Genomic DNA, 27,420 nt, shown 5'->3' on the forward strand with positions numbered 1-27,420 from the left:
AGATCTGACATCTCTCAGATTATCGGCTTGGCTCCTGAGTTCAGAGAGTTCCAGGACTTAGATATCCCTCTGGACTACAGGGTTGTCCTAGCCCTGGCCCGGGCTGACAGTACCAATAAGACATATTCCCTTAAGTGGAAGAGATTCTGTTTATGTTGTAAAGCTAACAAACTGCACCTGTTCTCGTCATCTCCGGCACAACTGCTGCCCTACCTGCTTCACCTAGCCAACTCGGGACTGGCCCATGCCTCAATCAAAGTCCATATGGCCGCCATATCTCGATTCAGATGCTCTTCGTCTGGTGCTTCTCTATGGTCCAATAGACTGATCAAGCAGTTTCTAAAACGCTTATTCAGGACTTATCCTCCAGTGAGACCTTTACCACCTACATGGCAGCTCAATCTTGTCCTGGCACAGTTGATGAAGCACCCCTTTGAGCCGATACATAAAGCGGATCTCAAATACTTGTCATGGAAAACAGCTCTCTTGCTGGCTCTCACGTCAGTAAGGAGGGTGGGCGAGCTACAGGCTTTCTGTTTTTAGGACCCGTTCCTTCAGTTTAAACAGGACAGAGTCATTCTACGGACTAACCCCAAATTCATACCAAAGGTTCCATCTGCTTTTCATCTGAATGAACCTATTGTCCTGAGATCTTTCTTCCCTAATCCATCCTCTACAGCAGAAAGATCTCTACATTCCTTAGATCTGAAGAGATGTCTAAAATTCTACCTTCATAGAACAGAACAATTTCGCAAATCCAACCAATTGTTTATTGCCTTCAGCAGGCCCAGGAAGGGCCTACCATTGACAAAGCAGAGCATTTCAAGATGGATCTCTGCAGCTATCGCCTTCTGCCACCAACAAGCGGGTCATCCTCTGCCAGCCAAGGTTCAGGCTCATTCCACTAGAGCGGTTTCCACCTCCATGGCGCTCTTTTTCTGGGGTGCCCATTGTCAACATTTGCAGAGCGGCGACATGGAAAATTCCACATACGTTCACCAAGCACTACTGCTTGGATTCTGAACTTATGAAGGATGCAGCAGTGGGACAGGCGATGCTCCGTCCTCTATTCCATTAGAGGTGAGCCTTCTTCCTTTCATCCCACCTTTCCAATTTTACTGATTGCACATTTCTTATCTTGCTACTGTTTGCAGTTTCTTTTGTTGCACTATTGATAAGTTATTATCAGGTGTCTTACATACTATAATATGCGAAATGTGCTGCCTACTACTCGCTACTCTGATTCAGGCATGTGAATCTATGAAAGATACCCATAATACTGGATAAGAAATGCGTTACTTACCTGTAACTGCAGTTATCCAGTATTGGTATCTTTCATAGATTCACATGCAACCCACCCGCCTCCCCTGGAAGGGCTCACCTTGGTTCTCTCCGTAGGTACTACTTAGCACGGTGCTTACGAAAATCTGAGGGACTAGGGCTCCTTCCAGGAGGGTTCTAGAGGGTGGTAGTAGCTGATTGGCTCCTGGCCAAAGTTTGGTCCTTTTTTACAAAAGGACTCATAGGTTACTAATGTGAGGCCTCTGGCCTATTAGTATACATATATGTCTTTAGGACATTACTATTTTATATACCGGGGACTCCCACCCCGACAACGGGGAATGATTCAGGCATGTGAATCTATGAAAGATACCAATACTGGATAACTGCAGTTACAGGTAAGTAACGCATTTCTTCTGCCCCATATAGGGCAGCCGATTGTGCTTTATATTTGTATAATTCAATGGCGGGTGATACTGCCTTAAGGAAGCTGCTTTTATGCTTCCGTATTATTGGTGCTTGGGTTTGTATTAACGTTAGCCGAGACTTTTCCATTTGTGAGGTCCAATTCATTTTAGAGTCAAGGCTGATACCCAAGTACTTAAAGTTTTGGACCTGTTCTATATTCTCCTTATTTACATTAAAAACTTTTTTTAAAACTTTGTGCGGGTTGATGGACATAGCCTTCATTTTCGAGGAATTAATTTCAAGGTTTTTGCCCAAACAGTACGATCAAAATGCATTTAATAAATTCTGCAGTCCTTTGGGGGTCTGGGAAATTAAAATCGTGTCATCCGCAAATAGTAACGCCGGAACGGCTTGACCATTCAGATTGGGAGAGTCATGCTCGCAGCCCAAGAGGGTCTCTGGGATGTTGTTAACGTAGAGAGAGAAGAGAGTTGGTGCCAGGACACAGCCTTGCCTTACCCCTCTCTCTATGTCAATTTTTCCTGTTAGTTCCCCGTTAGGCCCCCACCTTACTCTTGCGTAATTCCCCTCGTGCAGCCTCCTTAACTGGTGTAGTATATCAATGGGAGCTCCCATGTCTCTGAATGATTTCCAAAGTTTGCCTCTTGGGACCAAATCAAAAGCGGCCCTGAGGTCCACAAAGGCTACATATAAATGAGAGTTCCTTATATTAATGTATTTCCAAACTAAACATAAAAATCTAAAAACCTGGTCCACTGTGCTAATTTTGGCTCTAAAGCCTGCCTGGTATTTTGTCAGAATAGAACTATCTTCGATCCAGATGTTAAGCTTGTGTAGGAGTTGGCGTGCAAAGATCTTTTGGAGTACATCCAAAAGGCTAATTGGTCTATAGTGGGCCGGGTTAGATCTAGCGCCCTTCTTGAAGATGGTTACAATTTCTGCACTCCGCCACGTCTCCGGTATTGGTGCCCCTCTTAGAATATCATTGCTAAGTAGATTAATATACGGGCCCAGAGGAGATTTTCATGTTTCCAAAGGTCCCCAGGGATTCTATCTGGGCCTGGGGCTTTACCTTGTTTGACTGCATTGATAGCAACTATAGTCTCAGACAGGCTAAATGTCAGAGGAGTAATGCACGGATTAGCTTGAAAGTTCTCTAGTGTGCAATCGTCCTCGTCTTCCCCACTACATGAATACAGGGCTGAAAAGTGCTTGACCCAAACACTTTCCTCAAGGAATCTATCCCTTGATGGAGTATTTTCTTTCGACCCATTCGTAATCAGCTTCCAAAAGAGGGATTGGTCTTTTGTTTTACATGCTGCGAGCAGATCTGTCCAAACTCTACCATCCCATTCTCTTTTTGCAAGGTCGAGTGTCTTTTTGTAGCGCAACCTTTTCTCTCTAATATTACTGATCTGATCATCTTTTATGGCTTTTATCAATTCGGTTTTGGCATGACGGCAGGCTTTATTATACCAACAGCCTTCCTTCGATTTAGGCTTTTTTTGGCCCATATGTGCCTGTTTAGTCTCTTTTAAGAAGATCTCTCTAAGCTGTGCCATTAGGATATTATGTAGCTCAGCTAAGAGGATACCTTCTCCGTTACTATCAATTAATGGGGACATAAGAGTTACATAAGAGTCATAGATTCTCTTAATGGTTCTTTTGTTACCCATTACTGCTGGCCATTTCAAAGCCCTACTGTTATTGGATTCTAAAGGATCCTCAGACTGGTTTTTTTTGCAGGGGTTTATCTCCCAGGTGGGGGTAACTAGTGTTTGGCAAGTTGATAAGACTAAAGGGAGGTGGTCACTTTCTATACGATGGTCCACTTTTAGGTCTTGGAGAATTGGCCATAGGCTCGTTGAGACCAATATATAGTCTAGGTGGCTGGCACAATAACCTCTTCTAAATGTAGGTTTGCTTGGACAATCCGACAACAGTCGTCCATTACAGGCACGCAAACCGTGTTCCATTGTTAACTTTAGTAATTGCAAGGACCCTTTTAAGCAAGCAACCCTAATATTTGTATCAATACAGGGGATGTTGTTGGCACTATCTTCCTCCCCATAGATGTCTTCTAGCCCCAAAACTGGTTCAAACTTCCTATTGAAGTCTCCTCCAATGATCAACTTAGTTTTGTGGTCTAGGCCACAGATGAAGTTAGCTAGTTGTGTGACTGTTTCCGAGTCCTTGTTAAGGGGTTGTGGTCTGTTATAAATGTTAATCATACAGACCAACCAGCCTTTACCGTCTTTAAATTTTATCGCCAAAATATCTGGATTGTCTATTTGTTTCACAGCAATTCCTAGTGTTATTCTTACCCAAATTATCAGGCCGCCAGATGGTCTGCCCCTGTTTAGGTTGCTAGCTGGGATTAAAAAGGATCTGTAGCCTACTTTAAAAATGTTTTCTAGGGCCCAGGTTTCCTGGAACAGAATAAAGTCCCCTCTGTTAATGTATTCCTGCCATGTTGGGTCTGGGATATCTTTCCCAATTCCCGCAATGTTCCATGATATTATTACTAGCCTAGAGTTGACCTCATCCCTAATAGGTGTGGCTATTGAGTTGTCAATCATACTTATATTTTCTACAGTTTTGGAATTTAGCAGATTTAGATTTGGGTTTTCCCCCCTACTCATTGGAGTGGAATCTGTAGTCTGGATGGCTAATTCTGTGGGGTTGCACACACTGATATTTACGTGGGTGTAATCTATTGTTATTATTGTTTCACCCGTTTCGTGTGTATCTCCCAGTCAATAGACCTCATCTAACCCATAGAGTGGTGCGAAGCGATTGTTTGTAACCACCCAGGGGTTAGGAGCATAGCCATCTGGGGTCACCATTTGGAAGGGGATACGACAATTTCTGTTCTGCCACATTTCCCTTGGTCTATAGAAATAAGTAAGATCTTTCGTACAGATTGAGACCTTGTTCATATACTGGTGTTCTTCGCAGATAAATCTCACTACTTTGCTGTCTCTAAAGTTGACGATGATTATATCCCCTTGGGTATCTTTTATTTTCCTGCCTATCCATTTGGCTCTTCTAACATGGATCACCTCACCATTCAAATGATTGGGGATTGGTCTGTTATTGTTCAACCAGAATGTCACCTTGTTCTTAAGTTCTTGATATGATTCCGATCTCCCATTTTTTAATTCAGGGACACCCGTGAGAACAATAACATAGGGCAGGGACTCAGGTGGTAGGTCAACTGTGGCCAGGGGAACTCAGGTGGTGCTAACCTCTTTCTTTTCTTTGTTATTCCCTACTTCTTTTGGGCAGGCATCAGTTTTGTGATCATCGTTTACTTTACATGGTGTAGTGTGCTGTATGGGCTTATCAGAGAGTTTGTTGTTCTGTTTTTTTGATTGTTTATTAATGCTAGGGCCCTTTTGGACTACCATCCTTGGATTTTTGTTACAATTGGACCATCTGTGGGTCCTATGGTAGTGGTGGCTAGGTCCTTCGGGGGGGGGGACCATATTCTTTGTGTGGCCTCTAACTTCCAGCTTTATCAAATTTTTTAATGAAGTGAAGTTGTCAAGGGTTAGCTGTTCAAGTTTCTCCAATTTATTATTAACCGTTTTGATCCTTTCGAGGAGAGGGAGAATCATTGATTTAACAACTTTTTCTATGTGCACCATTGACACTTCAACTTCTTCTGGGGGAGCCAAAGGGGCCTTCTCTACATAATTAGCTCTCGAGTTTTTGGTAGTAACTCTTGGTACAGTATCAGATGTTACTGGTGCTTTAGCTACCTGTACTCCTAGATCAAGTAATGGGGGGGTTCATCGTTTTGACGACTTTTTGTTGTCTCCCTTTCTTTAGGGTTTTAGTCCTGTTCCTTTGTGTGGTGTCCCTGATAGATTCATGCTTTGGGGCTTGTGTGCTGGCTAAAGCAGACGAACCGCTGTCAATTATTGGGCCAGACTCCTGAACATTTATTTGTTCAAGAGTGCCTGATCTATGAGAGCCCTCCCTGGTGTGAGTCCGCGTCAATCCCTCAATGCATTGGGTGACTCAGCCTGCAGAACTGGCCCTAGTAATGAAGAGTTTGGGGAGAAGGAGAGGTCTGTACTTAGATCAGCAGACGGCTGCAAGTTAGGTGTTTGGGAGAGGCTACTACTATTGTGGTGTTGTTGCCCCTCTAAGATGTTTTGTGAGCATAAGTCGATAGGATTGCTAGAGTGGTGATCAGTTCTAGGGAGTTCTATAAACGAGTCCGCAAGTAATGAAATGGAGTAGTCTGCCTGTGTCACCATGGTGTCAGATTGTATTTTTTGCAGACACATGTTGGGGGGCAGGGAGAGACGTCTCTCCGTGTTTTCAATGGCAGTAACAACCACACCAATTGTCTTTTGAAGCATCCTGTCGATTGCTGTAAGAGTCGGCAATGGAGTGGTACCATTCTTTTTCAGTCTAGAGCTTGATCGTGTTTGGACCGGAGTGTTTACCTCCATGTCGTAATTTAAGGGACCAACAGTTAGTTAATGTACAATACCTTGTAGTCCACGTGATGGATTGGACTTGATGGGGCCAAGGGGGGTGGCCCACCCCAGCTTCTTCCGGCCCCTGACGGCCACAGATTGCCCGCCCTTTGCCCGGGCTTAGCCCGGCGCTCCCGCGCAGCGTAGGACTGATCCAACAAATAAATATTGTGGCGGTACGGGGGAGGGCTCACAGGGTGCGCAGGCCAGGTGTGTAGGGCCGTGCAGGGACTCCTGGGAGAGTGAGTCCCTGCAGCGCGATGCTCCTCCCCTGCTTTACAGCCCAGCCGCCTCACGGGGACAGCGTCTACTTCATCCCCTGCTGCGCGATGCGGCACCCGCGAAGCGGGTGCAGCGAGGTGTGGGGGTGGGGGTGGCTGCAAAGCCCACCGGTCCACTGGGCCAGAAGGATTCACCAGGCAAGATGCGGGGTCCTCAGGTGCGGGGTCAGAATCCGTGCTGGTTTCTATCCGAAAGAGTAAAGTGTCTCAGAATCTGCAGCGATGACGGGGCCTTTCTGCTGTTCGCCGGTACGGGGGCGGGGCACACAAGGTGCGCAGGCCAGGTGTTTAGGGCCGTGCAGGGACTCCTGGGAGAGTGAGTCCCTGCAGCGCGATGCTCCTCCCCTGTTTTACAGCCCAGCCGCCTCACGGGGACAGCGTCTACTTCACACCGTGCAGCACGATGCGGCACCCGGCTGCAAAGCCCACAGGTCCACAGGGCCAGAAGGATTCACCAGGCAAGATGCAGCGTCCTCAGGTGCGGGGTCAGTATCCGTGCTGGTTTCTATCCAAAAGAAATTTGCATCAACATCATCCCTAGTAGAGAGGATTCTAAATAACTGTTCAGATGCATATCCTACGACACTAAAAACCATTGGCTTACCACTGAGTTTGGGCAACGGAGTAGCGTTCTACCCCCCCATAAGGCGTCCCCGCCTTGTCAGTGACTGTAAGCGCTATATCAATGTTACCACAAAGAATATACAAAATAAATGAGAAATCTGGTAATCCCTGACCGAGAAACCGTCTGGGTTGGAGTGGAGTCAGTCATGCAGCGATCTGGTTGAATAATCTGTATCCCTCCACTACTAACATGGATTGAATATTTTTTGTCTGAGATTTGACAGCAGTGCTGTCGGATTTATTGAGACCTATTGCTTACAATATGCATAGTGTGTCTGGGTCCGCCCCTTCAAACCGTTGGCTTTCTTCCACCAGCCTCTTTCAGCTATTGGCTAGAGATTTTGTCTGACATCATTCACAACCCAGTGGTGTATTCATCTCTCACGCAAAGCTGTGGTTTTTAAGGTGTATCTTTTTGCTTTCCGTCCAGTGCTAGCATTGAGCAACATGAAGGTCTGCTTTACAACTGTAGCCTACTTTATCTCTTCCTGCTGGCTTCCTTGTGTACACCTGGATCTATGACGTTACAACGCAGGCTATTACAACGCCTGCTGTTACAACGCGGTTTTTACATCGCATACCATTACAACGCATAGTGCTTTTAGGCGCTGGATAGTGAATTATTTAATTTACTATTCCAACTCCAGTCCCCGTGGATAGTAGGGAAGGTGTTGGATAGTAAATTAAATATATTCCCTATCCTAGAGCGCCCCCCAGCGCAATGCGTTGTAATGGTTTGCGTTGTAATGGTTGCGATGTAATAGTGCGTTGTAATGCTTGCGTTGTAAGTGATGTTTCCCTTACACCTAGCACATTAAATCCAGCCCTGTGGCATTGGCAATGATTGTGTTATTTTGCAGTGAGCCTCCAGAGGAGTGCACGTGCTTCCTCTCTCTGCTTGCCGTCTTTCTCCCCGACTTACCAATACTTCTTGATGCTTCAATACGCTACCCGTTGTATTGTTTTATTTATTTTGTTACGAGGGCCCAGCATCTGCAAAGTGCTATTGGACCACTTGCTTCCTTTTTGTGCTGGCGTGCACGTTCTATACACTTTTTTTGTTTTAATTTACCATTTTAACATCGCAGTCTGCCTTGTTAGAACAGTGAATGAAAAATTGCCATTGTATTTCACGGCACATGCGCATACGCTTAATGGCATGCGTCATATATTTAATAGAAAGAAGCCCAGTTCAAGATTGTCAGCCATACGTATGCACTCATTTTGAGTATTCATTTGTATGAAGCTGTCAAAAAGCATTGACCTACATTGAACTCGGCCTTTTAGACCCAAGTCTTAGTGACGTTGTCTGTACATACTATAGTTAGGTGCTCGTAGTGATGGTCGAGAAGTCTCAGCTCTAATTATCCTCCTCAATTTGAATGGATGCGGTGCACGGTTTGAATGTGAGCGAGTGTTCCTACTTTTTGTGTATTCGCGGCACTTTTTCGCTCGTTCACGCCTTTGTTTTGCTGAAGATAACACTACCGAGTGTAGGCGTTGGTGATTAGTGCTCCTGCCTGCCCTCCCAAAGTTTAGTCCGTCTCTTGGGAGCGCAGCGCACTAAAGATAGAAGGCCCGCATGCAGGGCTCCGTCCAGGAACAATGGGCACCGACACGCGCGCCTGCACGCGCGCCTCCCGGCTGGCGCCTGCGCGCAGGAAGCCCTCGGACGTGGCGCGCGGCTCAGCGGTCAGCAGACATCACAGGCACCGTGGGTATCGGTGGAGAGCAGACCTCTGACGTCTAGCACGTTCACTACTGAGGAAGGCACTTGACGTAAACTGTGTAGGTAGGGAGGAAATAGGCTTTTTTCGGTATGTTTTACCCCCTGAGCCTCTCAGATGGGGCTGAGAATACTCTGGCACCGCCGGGACTGAACTTTCTTATTGCTTGCGGTGTTTTATCTCAAGGTTTCATAGCTGGTCGAGATGCATAGAGCGTGTGTTTTATATTGCCCCCCCCCCTACTCCAGACAAGATCGTTCTGGCTGAGCCGACCTACACTGTTGTCCGTCTGACAGATCACATCCAAGCTCCATGGCGCGCTGTTTGCGCTCCCGCGCAATCTGTCAGCGGAACTTCACCCCCCTTCCTCCCACCTGCGTATTTATTATTGTAGGACGTGTGCACCTCAGTCGGTCCCTGGGACTTCGTACTCCTTGTCACCCGGTACTAGGACACTCTGAATGTCGGTTTAAGTCCCTGTTGCGAGATTTCGACGGGTTCTCCGTCGATGTGCCTACATTGTGACATTTGTTTTCCCCATGCTGTGGGACGCAATATGGTTCCAGTGTTTAGATTCTGATTCTCAGTCCCATCACTCGATTCTAAATCCGTACCCACAGTCTCTGACTTTCTTCATGGAGAAGTGTGGCTCAGGGGTTAGAGGCGGCAGACCCGGAAGCAGAGATCGGCCCTGGACCAGGGTTCAATTCCCCGCCTTGGCGGGTCTTGGGCTAAAAAATTCCACAGACTCGATAATTCTCGCTCCGGTGCCTTCTCGACTCACGGGTTCACACTCTGCGACTCTGGGCAATAGCTTGCTTAATCTCCACAACGGCCCCTCGCGGCGGGATGCGTGGCTTTCACCTTGTGGATACCCTGCCGGGGTTATCTCACAGGGGAATACCAGGACGGGTTCCCTAAGCAAGCGCTTAGATACCGACCTCGGTCAGTGATTTGCGCTTTATAAATACATGTACATTTACATTCATTTGTGAAGAAGGCGATGTAGTTGTCTAGTTCTGAAACAGTCTCCTTGTGACTGTGCTTAGGTTCAGAGAGGGTCTCACTCAGTAGGTTCAGCAATATACCCTGTCAATCCCGTCAGATACTGAAGCTACTTATCACAGTGTCTAGAATCTGAATGTATTTTTGTTTGGCTTTCTAAAGTCAAAGGACCACTCTTAGGCCTTTTACCCTTCAGTGCTACTTTATCAAATTAAAAATCCACATCAACTGGAGCACACCAATTATAATAGCTTCAACAGTCAGTTGAACAAACAATTATTCAAGATTTCCCAAGATTCGTCTTCTTTTATTTCTTTTCCAATCCCAAACCAACGCGTTTCGCCGAGGTTAATGAACACCTATCGGCTTCCTCAGGGCTGGAAATGATACAAAATGTTTCTGTCTTAGCATTTCATAAATATTTTCCATGAAAATTTCACAAATATAAGAGAATAGAGCCCCACACGGCCCATGGAAAAACCTGTGCATCTTTAAATTTCAATCGTATTGTGACACCATGCAACTGTCATCCGATCATTTCATTTTAACTTAAATTTTACATAACTTCGTAATTCAGTGAAAATCTATATTTCCAATAAAGAGACATAGCAGTGACTCGAATTGAACACTAATCAAAAACATGCAAAAGCAAAATTGTGAACAGCTTCATTGTGAGATTGCTTAGAAACTCTACTTATAGCCCAGAGCTTAAGTTCCTATATTTTTGTATTGTTTACCTTGTCTTCATATATTTCTGGCCTAAAGAGATATAGATTTTCACTGAATTACGAAGTTATGTAAATTTTAAGTTGAAATGAAATGATCGGATGACAGTTGTATGGTGTCACTATACGATTGAAATTTAAAGATGCACAGGTTTTTCCATGGGCCGTGTGGGGCTCTATTCTCTTATATTTGTGAAATTTTCATGGAAAATAATTATGAAATGCTAAGACAAAAACATTTTGTATCATTTCCAGCCCTGAGGAAGCCGATAGGTGTTCATTAACCTCGGCGAAACGCGTTGGTTTGGGATTGGAAAAGAAATAAAAGAAGACGAATCTTGGGAAATCTTTAATAATCATTTGTTTGTTCAACTGACTGTTGAAGCTATTTGAAGCTATTATAATTGGTGTGCTCCAGTTGATGTGGATTTTTAATGCATGCCTAATGGTATGATTACGCAGGGAGAGGTTGGGTGTTTTTTCTCCCACATTGTGAGCACCCAGAGAGGATACGTTGAATAGAAATATAACAGTGTGTTGCTTCTTGAGCGCTTTTCATAACTCCTAGAACACCCAAAGTTCATAGTTCTACTTTATCAAATTACCTTTTTTAATTCATCCCTTTAATTGTTAGTTCACTATTTTTAATATTATTGGATTCCGTTTTTGGTCAGTTCTGTGTGTTTGTTTTGCTGCAAGCACTTCTTCCGATCCATTCTCCAATTTATCTACCACACCCAAAAAAAATTTTGCCAACATTTTCTGTCACTTGCTTTGCTAACAGAATATAGATGGAGTCTAAACTGTTTAAACCGTGAAAGTGGCTTGTCACTGTGTCTAGATTCGGAAGCCCTCTCCCTTGATGTCACTGTGTCTAGATTCTTAAGGAGCCCCCCATCCCTTACCCTGGATTCCGGTGTAGACTCCATCCACCACACTGTAGATTCTGATGAAATTTGTCTCTGTGTTAAGATGTAAAGCCAGCAGTCTCACTGAAAGTTGCTGTCTAGATTATTTTTAGTGTCTAGTCTTAACAGTTTCTCAGTTAGACACTTTGGCTGTTTTTCTCCTGGTATCGTTCTGAAATGCTCCATCTGCATATCTCACACCTCTTCCCTTCCTCTTCAGCATCCTCGCTTCATTCTCTCCTTACCCTCATCTCCCCCACACATAATGCACCAATCACCTGTAAGCGCTACCGACTTTAACTTTTGCATTGCCAATATTTTGACAGCTGAGCCGTGGTGGGCGCCACAAACAAAGGACAGTGGGGCGGTTGTAGAGAGCGCGGGAGGGGGACACGCGAGGGGGTGTTAGAGTACTTTTTTAAAAATATAACTTAGGGCAATGTGTAATGTGCCGGCCGCCTCCCGTGTTGCACTTCCTCTCTTCTCTTTATCGTCTGGCAGACTCTGGGACCACCATGTCACAGACTCCTATTCAATCCCTGCGCTGCTGTCCTGTTAGAAGAGCAGCACGGGATTGGTCTAAGTGGGCTCAGGCCAGGGAATCTGTGAAGGTTTCTCCAGCCTGGCTGTACAATGCAGCCAGGCTGGAGAAACCTAAGTGCGCACATGTGTGTTGGTCGGGCTGAGACGGTCGGCCAAACACATATGCAGACTTAGTCAGTGTAGCTAGCACTCCTCCTCCCGCGCCCCTCCCCGCACAAGCTGGCTTCAAATGAAAAATAAAATGATGCCAGAACATCGTTTAATTTTCATTTGCTGGCTCTGAGCCAGGCAGTGGGGTGACTCTCCTCCTCCAATGCGGCTGGGTACCTCCATTACACACTTTTATTCGGAACCCCTTTTTAACCCACTGATGGGCTTAGTGAGAAATTCACACTGCCTTCGGCACGAACTCTCATCAGCTCGGAATCATGCCTCGCTTTAAACCACAATCTGAACTCACAGACGTATATAGGTGACTCTTCACAGTCTATGCTATAAATGAGTAATATGTTGCATGAAAACGCTACAGAAATGCATCCTGGGTAAATTAAAGAGTATTTAGGTGATTCAAGAGTAAGTAAAACATGAGATGTAAACAGCAACGTCACTGTTCCCAGGCTGAGGCCAGTGTTTGCTGGCTGTAGCGTACGCCAAGTGGTGAGGCACAAGGGGGGCAGGGTAATTACTGACGAGGCACCAAGCCCGCCAGGGTGCCCTAGCCACACCACTAGTGTGAAGCACACAGATGCAGGTTATGTGGGGCATGACGAGCATGGTGACACTCGATCACAGCAGCCCCACTCGCTGGTTACTCCTAAACATGGCAAGGCTGAGCCTTCATTGCTGTCATGTAGAAGCCTTCGCTGCCCTTGCTGTGCAGTGATCACACCCTCCCTTGGTATACGTGCCATGCTACCGCGTTTGGTTTCCGCATTACTGTTAGATTTGCTGCCTCGTTTCCCCGGAGCTGCCCACAGCTGCCACAGTGAGACTCAGAAGGGAAGGTGACTGGCAGGTCAGAGCCGGGGCTCCCATCCTGTCTGATACAGAAACCGCCCACTCGCCGTGCCACGGCCACGCGGCGCAGAGCAGCTGCAGCAAACGGCTGTTGGACAAACAGCCCAACGGGGTATATTTCCAAGGTTTTTGATATTATGTGGCCTTTGTAAAAAGAGTTTTTGTCAGTAACTCCGAGGTCACTGGGCGTCCCCTATCTCTGCCCAGGTCTGGGACTATAGCTCTCACCTGTGCAGGCATAGGCCCGAGGGGGGAGGGAGGGCTCCCCTGCGCGTACATTGGCGGGGCTGGAACTGTCTCACCTGTTCAGGTGAGGACCTGAAGCTTTCTCATCTGTGCCCCTCAGTACTAGACCTCTGACCTGTATGGACAGGGAGCTGGAGCTCTCTGACTAGTGGAAGAGAAAGTCCCGACTCTCACTTGTGCAAGTGTGGTCCTGAAATCTCAGTCGAGTAGAATAGACCTGGAACCCCATCTCCTAGACACGGTGCAGGGGTAGTGATAGAATCTCCCTAGCGCAGAATGAACTTGGAGTTCTGTGTTTCATGTATGGGACTAGAACACCTAGAATCTTAGTGGCGCAGAATGGACCTGTCTGTGGTGTATGAGAATAGAGCTCTACCGGTTCAGACATGGAGCAGGAGCTATCTTACGTGCACAGGAGAGGGTCGGGAGCTTTCCCAGCTATGTAGGTGTGGTACTTGAGTCTCACTACTTTAGTATAGATCTGAAGCTCTCTTAACGGTCCATTCATTGTACCAGAACTCGCACCAGTGCAGCTTGAACCTGGACCTTACCCACCTTTGTAGTTGAGGGCCTAGCACTCTCACCTGTGCAGCTGTGGCACTAGAACATGTGTGCAGGAATGAAGCTGGACCTTTTTAACCTGTGGAGGTGATGACTTGGAACACCCGTCTGGAGTGGTGATACTAGAATTATCACTTCTGTAAAATAGACGTGGTAGGGGTCTAGATTACTTTTGCTTGTTCAGCTGTGGGTCTGAAGCACTCTCAGCCATACAAGTTCTCGTCTGAATTGCTCACCTATGCAGGAACACGCACTCATCTGTATGCAGTTACTGGTGACAAGAGTATTAGCGAGTCTTGACATACAGGGTTATGGAACTGGTGCTTGGTTCAGGTTTTTGGCAAGAAGACTTCACCTGAGCAGCTATGGTCTATAGCCCCACTCCTGTGTTCATGTTGGCTTATAGCTCTAGACCACCTCTGCACTTATGTTAAAAAGTTCCATCTTAGGTCCGTCTGTCTCTGGTAGCCCATGCAAGGTGTTATCTTTGTGTTCACCTGTGAGTGAGAAGCCCTCTGACTTGTTTAGTTATGGTCCTTGACTGTTCCCACAACCCCGCAGATTAGGGTCTGAATAACCTACTTCCTGTGCAAGCCTGGAACAGCTCTCTCTAGGGCATTGTTGCTTTTATGGCTCGGGTACTCTTCCTCTTGTATATGCATGGGCCTTGTGTACTCTATCCAGTATAGACAAAGGTCTGTAGCTTTTTTATCTGTGCAAGTATGGTATTCAAGCTTTGTCTCACCTCTGCAGATACCTGTTAGAAGCACTTACCTTTGCATGTATGTAACTCTTACCTGTAGGAATTAGTTAGGTAGTAGCGGTTCCTCCATACGAACAGAGGAGCGTCGCCCCCACACTGCTGCAGAAATCGTGAAAAATAAAATGGTAATGAAATGATCTTATTACCATTTTATTTTTTACTCTCTGCCGAACGGAGTGAGTGTTGGGGGCAGGATGGGGCAGTTCCTCATTGCTGCTGATTGGCAGCAGTGAGGAGTGGCCACTTCAGTTTGAAGTGCGCATGTCAGTTTGGCCGACTATCTTGCTACGCATTCCCGACATGTGAAATTCAACCCTTTCCAACCCAGCTGTTTTAGACAGCTTGGTTGGAAAAAGCTCTGGAGTGCCTTTTGTAGCAATGAGCCAGCCTATCCAGACACTTCAATCACGCTGCTTAACACTATTAACAACATGAGAGCAGCGTCTGGATTGGATAAGGTAGTTGGCTGTGGGACATCGCGCTCGAAGGAGTCTGGAACCAGGGACTGGAGGACACGGAGGACGTGCTGCAGTGAAAGTTTTTATTTTTATTTTGTTAAATATTTATTTGAATTTGTGCATCACCAACCGCCACTGTGGTTAGGAGTACCTTCTTCTGCGTGGGGAGGGTCTGCAGCTTTTTTTAAACCTGTGAATGGATGGGTTTTGAATAGAAACAGATTGTAGCAGTGCTCAAACAAAGCAACACAGAACTTTTCACCGCTACCTGCCTTCATCAGTGCCCCCTGGTATTATGGTAGATGTAGACCTTGCATCTTGTATTGCGTTTGCAGTCATCAGTTAACTGTAAAATACTGACAAATTTTAAATTAGGTAATCTTTCATTGAAACTATTCAATTTTCACTAAGGTTCTATCCTGAAGTGATGACATTTTGCTTCCATTAAAGCTCTTTCGAGGAACTCCACTGTGTTAGGTGGTGCTGACTTTGAATGCTGCAGCACAATCAAAATGATGAAATACCCAGAAACCTTTTTCAACAAGGAGCAACCCTGCTTTACAGACCACTGGCCCTGTGAACAACAAGTTCGAAAACGCAAACACAGTCCTTTCACAATCTGTGTATTGGTCCTGAATTCACTTAATCATGCAGATATTAGACTGAGGGTTGCTCGTCCTTGTAGGTTTCATTCTGGAGCTCAAGCATGTGTGCAGGGATGCGTTTTCTAACGCATGCAGTTAGTGGACTGGATCACTCTCACCAGTGCAGGATTGATTCTGGAGCATTCTCACCCATTAGGGATGGGTTTGGTATTCTTTAACCCAATTAAGTGGATCTCGCTCAGCTGTGCAGGGATGAGTCTGGAGCAATGTCACCCTTGCAAGGATGAGTCTGGAGCAGGTATTGGACTGGGGATTTCATTTAGATTATTCCCCAGGCGCCCGACTGGATTGAGAAACTTTTCATAGCAGGGCTGTCACACACCACTGGATGGTACAGAGCGGCTCTGTGTTGGGCTTGTTCTGCCCTAGAAGCAGTGGGACAGAGTAGCATATAAGCACCACTGCTCCTCACTGACATCAGGTCCTTTATTTCTGTGCCTGTGAACACTGATCCAAAGCCTCATTCCCCCTTTTATCGGTATTTGAATATTTCAAACCAAACTCCAGCTTGCCACGGAACAGTGTCCCCATCTAAAACTACAGGGTCCAAACCAGGCATGGCTGTACAAAACATGTTCGTAATGGACCCGCACGAGGTATGCATGGTATACCTCTAGGTTGATATAGGTATGCCTTCTGGAACATTGCCTGTGCGATCTTGCTAGTGGTCCCTGAATAATTTAAGGCCTCCCTGGCCCAAACCATTCAAGATGGCCAGCACGTGGCCAAATAAGTCATTCATGCTAACATGGATGACACCAATTACTTGGGGCATGCTATCACCCCAATGTAGTGCTAATCCACCAGGCATAGATATAATCCACAGGCTTATCAGGAGATATGCAGAAAACCGCTATGTATATGCTTTTCTATGCACCCCGTGTATTGGGTGAAAAAGTTGACTCTGCCTAAGAATGCTTTAAGGAAAGTTGTGCCACAGTGCACTCCTTAGGCCTCCTGACCCCTGCCAGACAGCTTCCATATCAGTTCTGGTCTTTAAATGCTATGTTAGAGGGTTTGTGTACAGGTATTGCCAGACTCTCCAGCCCCCTGAAGTCACATCTGTCCTTCCATGGTCAGTGAAAGGCATCTGGCATGCACTGCGCAAGTCACCGGGGGCATCAATAGTCCCATTACCCCCTCTACGGAGGCATCAGCGTCCAAGTCACTTTAGTTTGCCCTTAGTGACACACAACTGACTGCCTTGTGGGAGGTAGGATCCAATGCCCATCACAACCGACAGATGGGTCCTTGACATCATTCAGCAGGGTTACGCCTTTCGGTTCTTTTCCGACCTGCCGAATCTTCCTCCCACATCAGAGTGGCTCTCACGGGAGCACCTTCTAACTGCAAGAGGTGTGAGCTCTACTGCCCAAAGGCGCCATCTAGAGGGATCCCGACTCAGGAATAGGGACTGGTTTTTACTCTCACTATTCCTTTGTGCCTAATTTGCATCTTCGACCTCGGAATGCCATCCAGAGGAAGGATAAATAAAAAAAATCTCGCAATGGCCCAAGATTTATGTGGTCTGGATGGCAGCCTTAGACATGCAGGACATGAACTTTCATGTGCCCACCATGTAGTCTCACAGACTTTGGCTGCAGTCCAAGGTTGGCCAAGAGTATGTTCAGTTTTCCAAGCTCTCCACTGGCCTTACCAGTGTCGCTCAGATGTTCATGAAAGTGATGGTGGCCACTACCCATCTTCAGAGGTTGAGTTCCCTTTATTCCCTTCTCTCGACACCTGGTTGTTTAAGGCTGGTTCGCCACAGTCCGTCATAGACCACCTCCAGACGATGGTGAACTTGCAGACACCGTTGGCGTTCCCAATCAACGAGTCAAAGTCACACCGGACTCCTGCGCAGGTACTTTCTTTTGTAGGAGCTGTCTTGGTCTTGGTGAAGTTCAGGTCCTTTCATCTGTTGCAACGAGTTCAGGACATTTGGGATATGATCCCGATTTTTCAGCCTTGGTCCTGAATCTTGGTGAGAGCAGCTCTGTGGCTTTTTGGCCTCTTAGCATTGTGCATCCTGCTTGTTCGCTCTGTGAGGTGTTGTATGAGGACTCTTCAGTGGGATCTGAAATCTCAGTGGGTCCAGCACAAAGGAGACTTGTATCATGTCATCCAGGTGTTGGAGGAGGCTGCAAAAGATCTGCATTGGTGGCTGCTCGACTGCCACCTGACCAGCTGCATACCCTTTCACTTTCCCACACAGAGCTCATGGTGGTGTGTACCTGCTGGATTGGGTAGGTCATCTTGGACGGCTGGAGATCAGAGGAATCTAGTCTCCAGCAGAACCCATCTCCATTGAAATGTATTGGAGCTACGGGCCATTTGTCTGGCATTGAAGGCCTTCCTGTCGCCCATCACAAGAGGCTGTTCCAGGTTCTAACGAACAACACCACCGCCATGTTGTACTGCCACAAGCAGGGCAGAGTGGAGTCCTGTGCCAGGAGGCATTGTGACTTTGATGATGGTTGGATCGTAAGGGCATATTCCAGATTGTGAACCCCCAGGTGGATCCTTGAACATTGGGATGAATGAGCTCAGCCAGCGGCACCTTATGAAACATGAACGGCGGCTGTATCCTGAGGTGGCACAGAGTACCTTCCAACAATGGGGAGAACCCTTCTAGATCTCATTGGCACCGTTGGGAATGTGCATCTTCCAAAGAGTTGTACGTTGTAATTCTTGTGAAGGCTCTCCATAGATTATGCGTTTCGGCTGAAGTGGGCCATGGCAATCCTGTATGCCTTCCTGGCCCTGCCTTGTCTACCTAGAGTTATGACGAAACCCAGGAATTACCGTGCCCAAGTCATTTTGATGGCTGTGGATTCGGCCAGGATGGTGTGGTACATGAACCTTTTGAGCATGTGTGTCTGTCCTCGGATCAGGGTACCACTTTCTGGGGAATATTCTGTTGCAGTGGCAGGGTAGGGTACTCCACCCAAACTTTCACAATCCACACCTCCATGTGTGGAGATTGAGCAGTGGCAGTTGACTGTTTTTGATTTACCAACCAGTCACAGATTTTTTACTGACTGCTAGGTGTCTTTCCACAAAGTCTGTTTACGCTGATTGCTGGGATAGATTTGTGGCCTGGTGTTGAGTCCATAGGAAAGATCCTTTACAAGCCTAACTGTTGAATATGTTGTTATTCGTTTTGTCTTTGGCTCAGGAAGGCTTTATTAAAGGCACCGTTGAAGGTGCCTTATAGACCCTTTTTGGCTTTTCTGTGTTCACCAGAACAACCATCATTGTTTAAATCTCCTACTGAGATACTTTTTCTCAAAGGTTTGACATGCATCAGTGCAACTGCCTTTCAGCTCCTTTTTTCCAGACAAATGGTCACGATGATGAGGGTGGATTTCTTTCCAAAAGTCTTGACTCGTTTTCACATTGCGCAATCCATCACCCTTCCAACTTTCTTTGCCTGCCCTCAATAACAGGAGGAAATACTTCATCGGCTGGACCCCAAAAGAATCTTAAGCTTTACATTAATCACATTAAACACCATTGGGTAGATGATTAGCTTTTTGTGGGGTTCTCTGGGACAAAGAAGGATAAGGCAGTACAGAAAAGGTCTCTTGTCAAGGCGGATAGCCCTTTGCATTAAAATCTACTGCAGATTGGCCAAAAGGCAGCCTCCAGAAAGAGCGTTCATCCGACTTGGGCCAATGCTGCCACCACTGCATTTGAGTGCCTGTCTTTGACATCTGTCATGCCCCGACATGGGTGTCAGTGCATATGTTCATGAAGCACTAAAAAGTTGGATAGCTAGGTTTGACGGGAAGAGAATTTCACTTGTTCAATCCTGCAAGATGTTTTTGGTCTGAGCTCACTCCTCAGACCCTCTACCTAGGAATGTAATGCTTTGGTATCTAGTCTAAAGGTGAGGAATCTGCAGTTAGAAGAATTCCATCAGAAGAGCAAGTTACTTACCCTCTGTAATACTCTTTCTAGTAGATACCACGCGTTATTCATTGCCTTTCCTACTCCCCATTATCTGGAGTGGTCTCTCTTGCCATCTAAAAAAGGTCCCAAATTGGAGATCTGCACACTGGTACCTCAAATTGTTTTTGACTTCGTGTCCAAGAGTGCTGAAGGTATCAAGGCATTTGGGAGCACTGCTTTGAAAAGTGTCCAGATTAAGTCTGATGCCAGAGGAATATTCTAGTGGTGAGGTATGTGCGGTTAGATAAAGTTAATGAAAATAAATAACTTTCCCCTCTGACCATAAATCCATTGTATGGGACATACTCACACTTGAAGTTTAGTTCTGGTACCCTGTCATTTGTACAGATAGCGAACTGTCTCTATTGCCTGTTCTTGATTTTGCAGGTAAGGATCTAGAGCTCTCTCACCCTTCTATGGATTGGAATCTCTCATGTGTGCAAATATAGGGTTGGAACTGTTATCTGTGCATGTATGAGTCATGCTCTCGCCCAGCTGGATGGGTCTCGAGTACTCTCACCTATGCAGATGTGGGTCTGGGGTGCTGCACACTGTAAAAATGTAGGCCTTCTGCTCTACTACCCTTGCAAGTATCGACCTGGAGGACTCCTGTCTGGGCAGATATGGACCTAGAGCAGTGTCTCACCTCTGCAGTTGTCTTCAATAATCTTACTAGTGTAGGTATTGACTGTGGAGGCCTTTCTCATCTGGTAATGCATGGCAATGGTGCACTATACCCTATATAATTGAGCCTGGTTTGAAGTCAGTTCTGTGCGTGTGATGGCCTGGAGCCATGTCACAGGCGCATTTATGGACCTGAAATTCATTGACATGTAGACGGATGTGGACAGTTGTCCTTCCTCCTCTTCAGGGATCCCTTCCACTTCTGATGGTGTGAGACAGAAGCTCTTCTTTCTGTGTCGATATGGGCCTAAATAATTCTCTCACCTGTGCAGGTATTGTCCTGGAGCCCTGTTACCTGTGCGTATATATGTTGTGCCTATGACAAATCAATGGCTATAGCACCTGTTCAGGGATGGGCCTACTGTGCTCCCTGTGTACTTTTTGTTTAATTTGGTGTTGCCTGCAATTGTGCATTGTGTTGCTACTGTTAACATTTGTTCCCTTGTATTGCAGGCTGTGCTGGAGGACCGCATGAGACAAATCGAGCTTGAAATTCGTCCACTCTTCCTCGTCCCTGACACCAATGGCTTCATCGACCATCTGACCAGCCTTAAGCAGCTGCTGGATTACAAGCACTACATCCTGGTCGTGCCCCTGATAGGTAAGCATAAAATGAGGAGTGTGGGGGGGGGTCTCAGGGGCCTTACACTACCATTCACCTGCGAGGTCAAGCAGTAATATTTGGTAACTGGACAGTACAGGGATATGGACCTTTCCTGTGTCCTCTGTGATCCAGGTGCCCATCAATTAGCAGTAATCACACTCCTCAAATGAAAAGGACAGACATCACATCCTTGTTGTTATTCTCTGCTATGGTAACCTAACGATTCGAGGTGAACTGACTGCTTCTGGAAGGGAAAGGGTGCCTTCTGGCTCCCTCTTTATTTAATGTCTGAACTGTCTAGAACAGGCATTCGAAGGTGTTAAAGATGATGGTCCCTGTGATAGCAGTATCCCTGTTTCATGTCTGCTGTATGTAGACGAGGCAATGTTATGAGCTGGAACCGAAATTAAACTGCTCAATGATCTATCTGCTTTTCAAACATTATGTGAGAAGAAAAAAACCGAGGTAGAATGTTCAAATATGTAAAATCCTCATTGTCTGGCATACATCTAAACCTGGAAGATCGTTTGAGTTCTTACTTAAAGTAAGGCAGTCCTTTGACAAGTTTGATTGTCTGGGTCCATGGTTCAGCTTAAAGCAACATGGGGTGCATAGGTACTAGAAAGTGCCCAGTTCTTGAAACATTTTGTGTTAGGGGAATTAGGTTATAAATAGTCTGTAACCTTCCCCAGCGGGCGCCTGTGTATCTAGTTCACTTTGATTTGGGAGCTAAAACTGTTGTGTTAAAGATTAGACTGAAAACGTCAACATTATCGGCGCCATCTTGCCCCTTTCGAGCCCATTCGTGCGCGTAAGCAGCAGCCATTTTGAGCATCATGGTCTCCCGGCCCCTCGCTGATAGCCAGCGCCTCTCTCTCTCTCTCTCCTAACCTCGCAAACATCCCCCGCACGTTGACAACCCCCGCTCTCTCATGCCTTGGGTCATAAACCCCTCTTCAGCGCAGCTCCGCCACAGAATCCCATCCTGTTCCCAGCGCGACACCTCCCTTCATTCCTTTCATGGTCTCAGATCCTTTTGATGCAAACCCCCTTTTCCTGTGTCCCCGTTTGTCTTCCTTATTCCCAGGCCACCACCTGGCCCTGCGGATACTGTTTATTACCCCGTACAGTAGGAAGCTTCCCCTCCCCATCAAAAGACCCTCGAGCCGATCAAAGCCCCCACCCTATGAGATCCCATCAACCCCATGCATTCCGTGAATCGGCGGAATGCCCTGCTGCGCGACAATCATCACCTGTTGTGACCGGGGTGGGGAATTCAACTGTAAATGTATGTGGGAACGGGCCTGTAGGGGAGATTCCGAGGATGTTCTTTCAAATATCAAAGTGTTGCGAGAATGTGTTACGTGCAATAAAGGTCATAAACCCTAGTATAAGAGGCCAGGCCTCAGAAATGTGGTTAGAGCACCTCGTGACGATACTTGCTGTCTGAATTGATGTGTTCTCCTCCGGAGAGAATAAAATCCTCGTTTCCTGCCTTCCAGTCTCCAGCGCCTGCTTCTTCATTGATTAATATTGGTGGGTCATAGAGGCGACACCGCCGGGCAACATAAAAGGGTCTTTGGTTACTGGTTGTGTTTGAACCCCTTTTTTACAATTGGCGTCCCAAACGTGGGGCCCATCAGCGACTCGTGGATCCAGTGGGAGAGGTCCTGACGACAGAGTGAACGACTGCAACGATCGGAAGGTACCCTGTCCGATAGACCCTCGTCTGACAGCCGATCATCCGAACTTCACTGGTTCCGAACAGACCTCTCTCGAGTGATCTGCGGTCCTGACTGGGAACCATCAGGAGTGCCACGTGGACCACGAAGAGAAGAGGACGATCGGGCGCTGGATTCGGAAGACAAGAAACTGTCCATGCGGTCCGGGTAAGGTCGTGTAAACACGACGAATTGCGAAAGTGATTGATAATTGAAAGTGATTGATAATTGATGAGAAAATACTAGTATTACTTTTTGTTAATTTATTTGGAGATTCGCTGTCTGCAAACGGAGAAACAACAGGCTCTCCCTTTATAAACAGCGAAGGATAGGTACGCATCCGTCGGACCTATCTTTCTCCCCCACTGAACAATTGCCCCTCCCCCATTGATTAACTGTTATAGATTGTTTTCTGGAGATTCTCTGTCTGCAAACAGGGAAGATTAGGTCCCCTCTTTGCAGATAGTGAAAGGGTAGGTGACGCGGACCTTTGCGAGCCTACTTATTCTCCCCATTGACCATATTGATTTTTTATTTTTGACCTAACATTGATTGCTCAAGATTGGTTCATGAGGTATTCACTACCTGCAAACAACGTAGAATAGAAATATTCTGTCTAGTCTTTGCAAGCAGTGATAAGATAGGTAGTGCTGACTATTATTCCATTGTGATCCGTCATGCCTGTCTTCTCCCCACTGGTTAGTAGCCTGTTTAGCCCGGACCGCTTATTAGAGATGAACCATCCGGCTCCGCTGGAAGGCACCCCTAATAAGGACATGTTCATGAAGCATGGATTAATCGCTATAGCCTATAGCCAGCTGTGGCATAAATATACGAAAAAGGATCGAGAAAGTCAGTGGCCACTGGTAGGATCCTTTTGAAGACGATAAAATAAACACACTAGAAACAGCCCTTGGTAAAAACAAGACGACGCCCACTATGCTTGACAGCTTCGGCATGTGGCGAAAAGAAGCCGAACAACGTAAAAAGAGAACTGAGAGTAGGTTGGGAAAAGAGCTGCGGAAAGCAGCCCACCTAGCGGCCCAGAAACTAGAGAAAGAGATAAAAGAAAGAGAGGATACCAAACAGAAACTAGAAATAGAAACGTCAAGCCAGTGTCTGGTTAGAACACCCTCCACGTTCTACCCTGAATTACACTCGAAACAGCGAACCAACGATGATCTGCTGCTAGGTCCTCCGATCATCCACATGCCCCCTCCATATTCCCCTTCCCAACCCTTAGCACAGCACTCACTACCCCCAGGTACAAGCGAGAGTAGCACCACGGCTTCAGCCCCCATGGCCTCTGTGCCGGCTGAACTCCTTGTATTAGATGCTACGCAAACGACAACGTTGGGCGACGCAGAGGCCCGAAGGGTTGGTCCTGCAAGAACATATAGACTAAGCAAAAATGAGCGAGCAGGGGTCGACAAGATAGCAAAGATACTGGTAGAGAAGAGGGAAGATGAAGAGTCCGTCACGGATGTGTTTAATTCTTATACAGGGAGTCACAGACGACACTTTACTGTACAACTGTGTTACCACGTCTTAAACGCATACGAGGACCGATATCAAGAAAAGGGTCCCCAGAGCCTAACGACTCTGTACCGGAAGGTCGATATCGGGGATGAGAGTGAGAGTGATGTGACGGACCTCCTTACGCGTACGCTTGAGGTTTTCCGCCACCTCACTGAACAAAAGCCGAAAATCGAATCCACAACATCCATAGCAACCGAACCACAGACTGAACGATCTAACACCATGATGCCGATACGAGAGGCTGCCCCTTACTGGGTTCCTCCACGAGGTGAAGGGACTCACGATGACGCAAACAACAAAGACGCAAAGGGACGGGTAGTGTACAATTGGGTCTACCAACCATGGGACCGGCAAGAGATTCTGACCTTCCGGAAATCTCTGCCTGACCTACGTAAAAACCCCACTGCCTTCTATACTGAGTTGGGTACAGCCCTAGGATCGACGATTATGACTCTGGCTGACATCGACTTGTTTTTCGGGTTATGTCTACCAGCTGATGTGTGGAAGCAAATCCGGAAAGTCGACCACTCTGAGCTGTTTGGACATAACTGGTCACAACTCGATGGCATAGACAGACAACGAGAACCCGGACAAAAGCCTTTGAAAGCCATTTTAGACCTCCCGGATAAAATCGTACAGAAATTAAAAACCCTGATCCCAGAAAAGAAAGTGGACTGGTCGATAGTAACGGCTTGTCGCCAGAAACCTCAGGAGGATGTATCGGAATACTTCTCCCGGTTTGAAACGGTGTTCTCCGATTACAGCGGCCAGGACCTGACCACTGCAACCGGACACCATCTGTTTGTCCAGAATTACGTTAAGGGTTTATCACCGGAGGTCTCGCAGAAACTGCAGGCCAGCGAAAGTAGTTGGGCAGCCTCCAAACCTACGGCTATCCTCCAGATGGCCCAATATTATGAACATCAGAAAAACGAAAACGATAGAACAACAGAGAGAAAGAAGAAAGATTTAAAGGAGAGGGTGATGATGGCTCAACTGCAAGGGGTGACTCTGGGACGAGACCAATACCGGGGAAACCATCAGATGAACGTCCCTAAAACTGCACCTCCCAAGGACCGTACTTCGACTCCCCACATTGGACGTACAGACATTAGAGAGGACCAGTGTGCTTTCTGTAAAGGAACGGGCCACTGGAAATCTCAGTGCCCAGTTCTTTTGGAACTCATCAGAAATAGAGATCCTAGAGATACAGCAAGCGAACCAAGAAATAGGGGACCACAGCGAGGGCCCCCAAACAACGCAACTAATGATAGATCAAGTAGGCCAAACACATTTGATCGACCCCGACAGAACCAATGCCAGCAATCTGACTACGATGATGTTCATGACTTTGCATAGGACTGCCTAGGGCAAGGGAGGGATCCAGTCGAGCTCCATGTTGACCAGCAAGGCCCTTATGTCACTGCTAAGGTCTTGGGTACAAAGTCACCATTCCTGGTAGACACTGGCGCAACACGTAGTGCATTATCTAAACGACTGATTCCAAGGGCACCCTTGTCTGGCTCACTAATAACATCGACAGGTTTCGATGGAACGCCCTCCACTAACCCTTTGTCCGCCCCGATCCTCTTTGACTTAGAAAACAACACCACTGACACTACGTTTTTGCTTTCCTCCAACAGCCCTGACGCAATTATGGGACTCGACTTATTGAAACACTTCCGAGCAACGATTAGATGTTCCCAAGATGAGTTTTCCTTTACGACAATCCTGTTCTGCTTAGACATTGCCCCCCCAGACACATGTTTTCCATCACCGACGCTGACACTTCCCTGCTTGACACTCTGCCTCCGTATCTGTGGGCCAAAACGGATTCGGATGTAGGGCGCATGATGATTGACCCAGTGCACATTACTGTTCGACCAGATGCAACACTCGCAAAACTTCCACAATATCGGATATCGCCCGAGGGCGAGAAGGCATTGGTAGAAATCATCCAATCACTGATAGACGCAGGAGTGGTAGAGGAAGTGGTTAGCAACGTTTGCAACAGCCCAATCTTGCCCATCATTAAGAAACAGGGAGAAGGAGATGAGAAAGCATACCGCTTCATCATTGACCTTCGAGAGATCAACAAAGTGGTGGTACCCCAGTACCCTGTGGTCTCGGACATTACCACCATCCTGACTTTGATTCCCTCCACTGCCACCACCTTCACTGTCATTGACCTCAAAAACGCATTCTTTTCCATCCCCATCCACCCAGACAGCCGATATCTCTTCGGTTTCACCCTAAAAGCCCGCTCGTATAGGTTCTGCCGAGCACCCCAGGGCTACACAGAAAGCCCTAGCATCTACAGCCAAGCCCTCAAGAGACAACTGGATCAAGTCCAGTTACCCGATGGAGTGGTGTTCGTGCAATATGTCGATGACATCCTCTTGGCAGCCGACACCACTCCACTAGCTGTCACAGCCACCATTCAACTCCTGCACTTCCTTGCAGAAAATGGCCACAAGGTCTCTAAGAAGAAGTTGCAATTCTGCCAACCCCAGGTCACTTACCTAGGCCACCTTTTGTCCAAAGACGGAAGGAAACTGACTCCTGACCAAATCCAAACCATTCTCGACACCCCCATCCCTAGGACCCAGAAACAGGTCCGCTCCCTACTAGGCCTCACCTCCTTCTGCCGACAGTGGTTACCCAACTTTAGCCTCGTAGTAAAACCACTGCTTTCACTGCTAGCTAAGGATATCCCTTTCCCACTCCCTTGGACCCCTGAGTGTCAGGCTTCCTTCATGCAACTACGAGATGCCCTTTGCTCGGCCCCTGTGTTGGGTACCCCCGATTACACAAAGCCCTTCTCCCTTTACACTCACGAAAGGGAGGGGTGCGCTTTATCTGTCCTGACCCAGTCCATCGGCTCAAAGCAACGACCATGCGCTTACTTCTCAGCCACCCTTGATCCTGTAGCCAGAGCCCTGCCTGCTTGCCTTCGAGCCGTAGCTGCTGCTGCGATCTCTATCCGACAGAGTGAGGGGATCGTGCTCTCGAATTCCCTCACAGTACTGGTACCCCATGCAGTTGACACCCTCCTAAACCAAACCAAAACGCAACACCTGACGAGTGCACGACTGACTGGATACGAACTGACTCTGCTCGCACCCCACATCACTCTGAAGAGATGCACCACACTGAACCCAGCAACCCTGCTGCCCTTACCAGAAAACGATC

At 47.0% G+C, this 27,420-nt stretch overlaps 1 protein-coding gene across 2 annotated transcripts in view; it reads left to right on the top strand.

Moving 5' to 3' along the window:
• The window catches only part of SMG6 (SMG6 nonsense mediated mRNA decay factor), a 1,283,123-nt gene that overhangs the window by 1,163,620 nt on the left and 92,083 nt on the right, over positions 1-27,420 (top strand). For both annotated transcript variants that reach the window (XM_086955188.1, XM_086955187.1), the window contains exon 16: positions 20,818-20,965. In XM_086955188.1, the coding sequence (XP_086811314.1) occupies positions 20,818-20,965 (148 nt within the window). The remainder of the gene's footprint in view (positions 1-20,817; positions 20,966-27,420) is intronic.

This window comes from Lissotriton vulgaris, chromosome 2_1 (genome assembly GCF_964263255.1).
Source record: "Lissotriton vulgaris chromosome 2_1, aLisVul1.2, whole genome shotgun sequence".
Lineage (NCBI taxonomy): Eukaryota > Metazoa > Chordata > Amphibia > Caudata > Salamandridae > Lissotriton > Lissotriton vulgaris.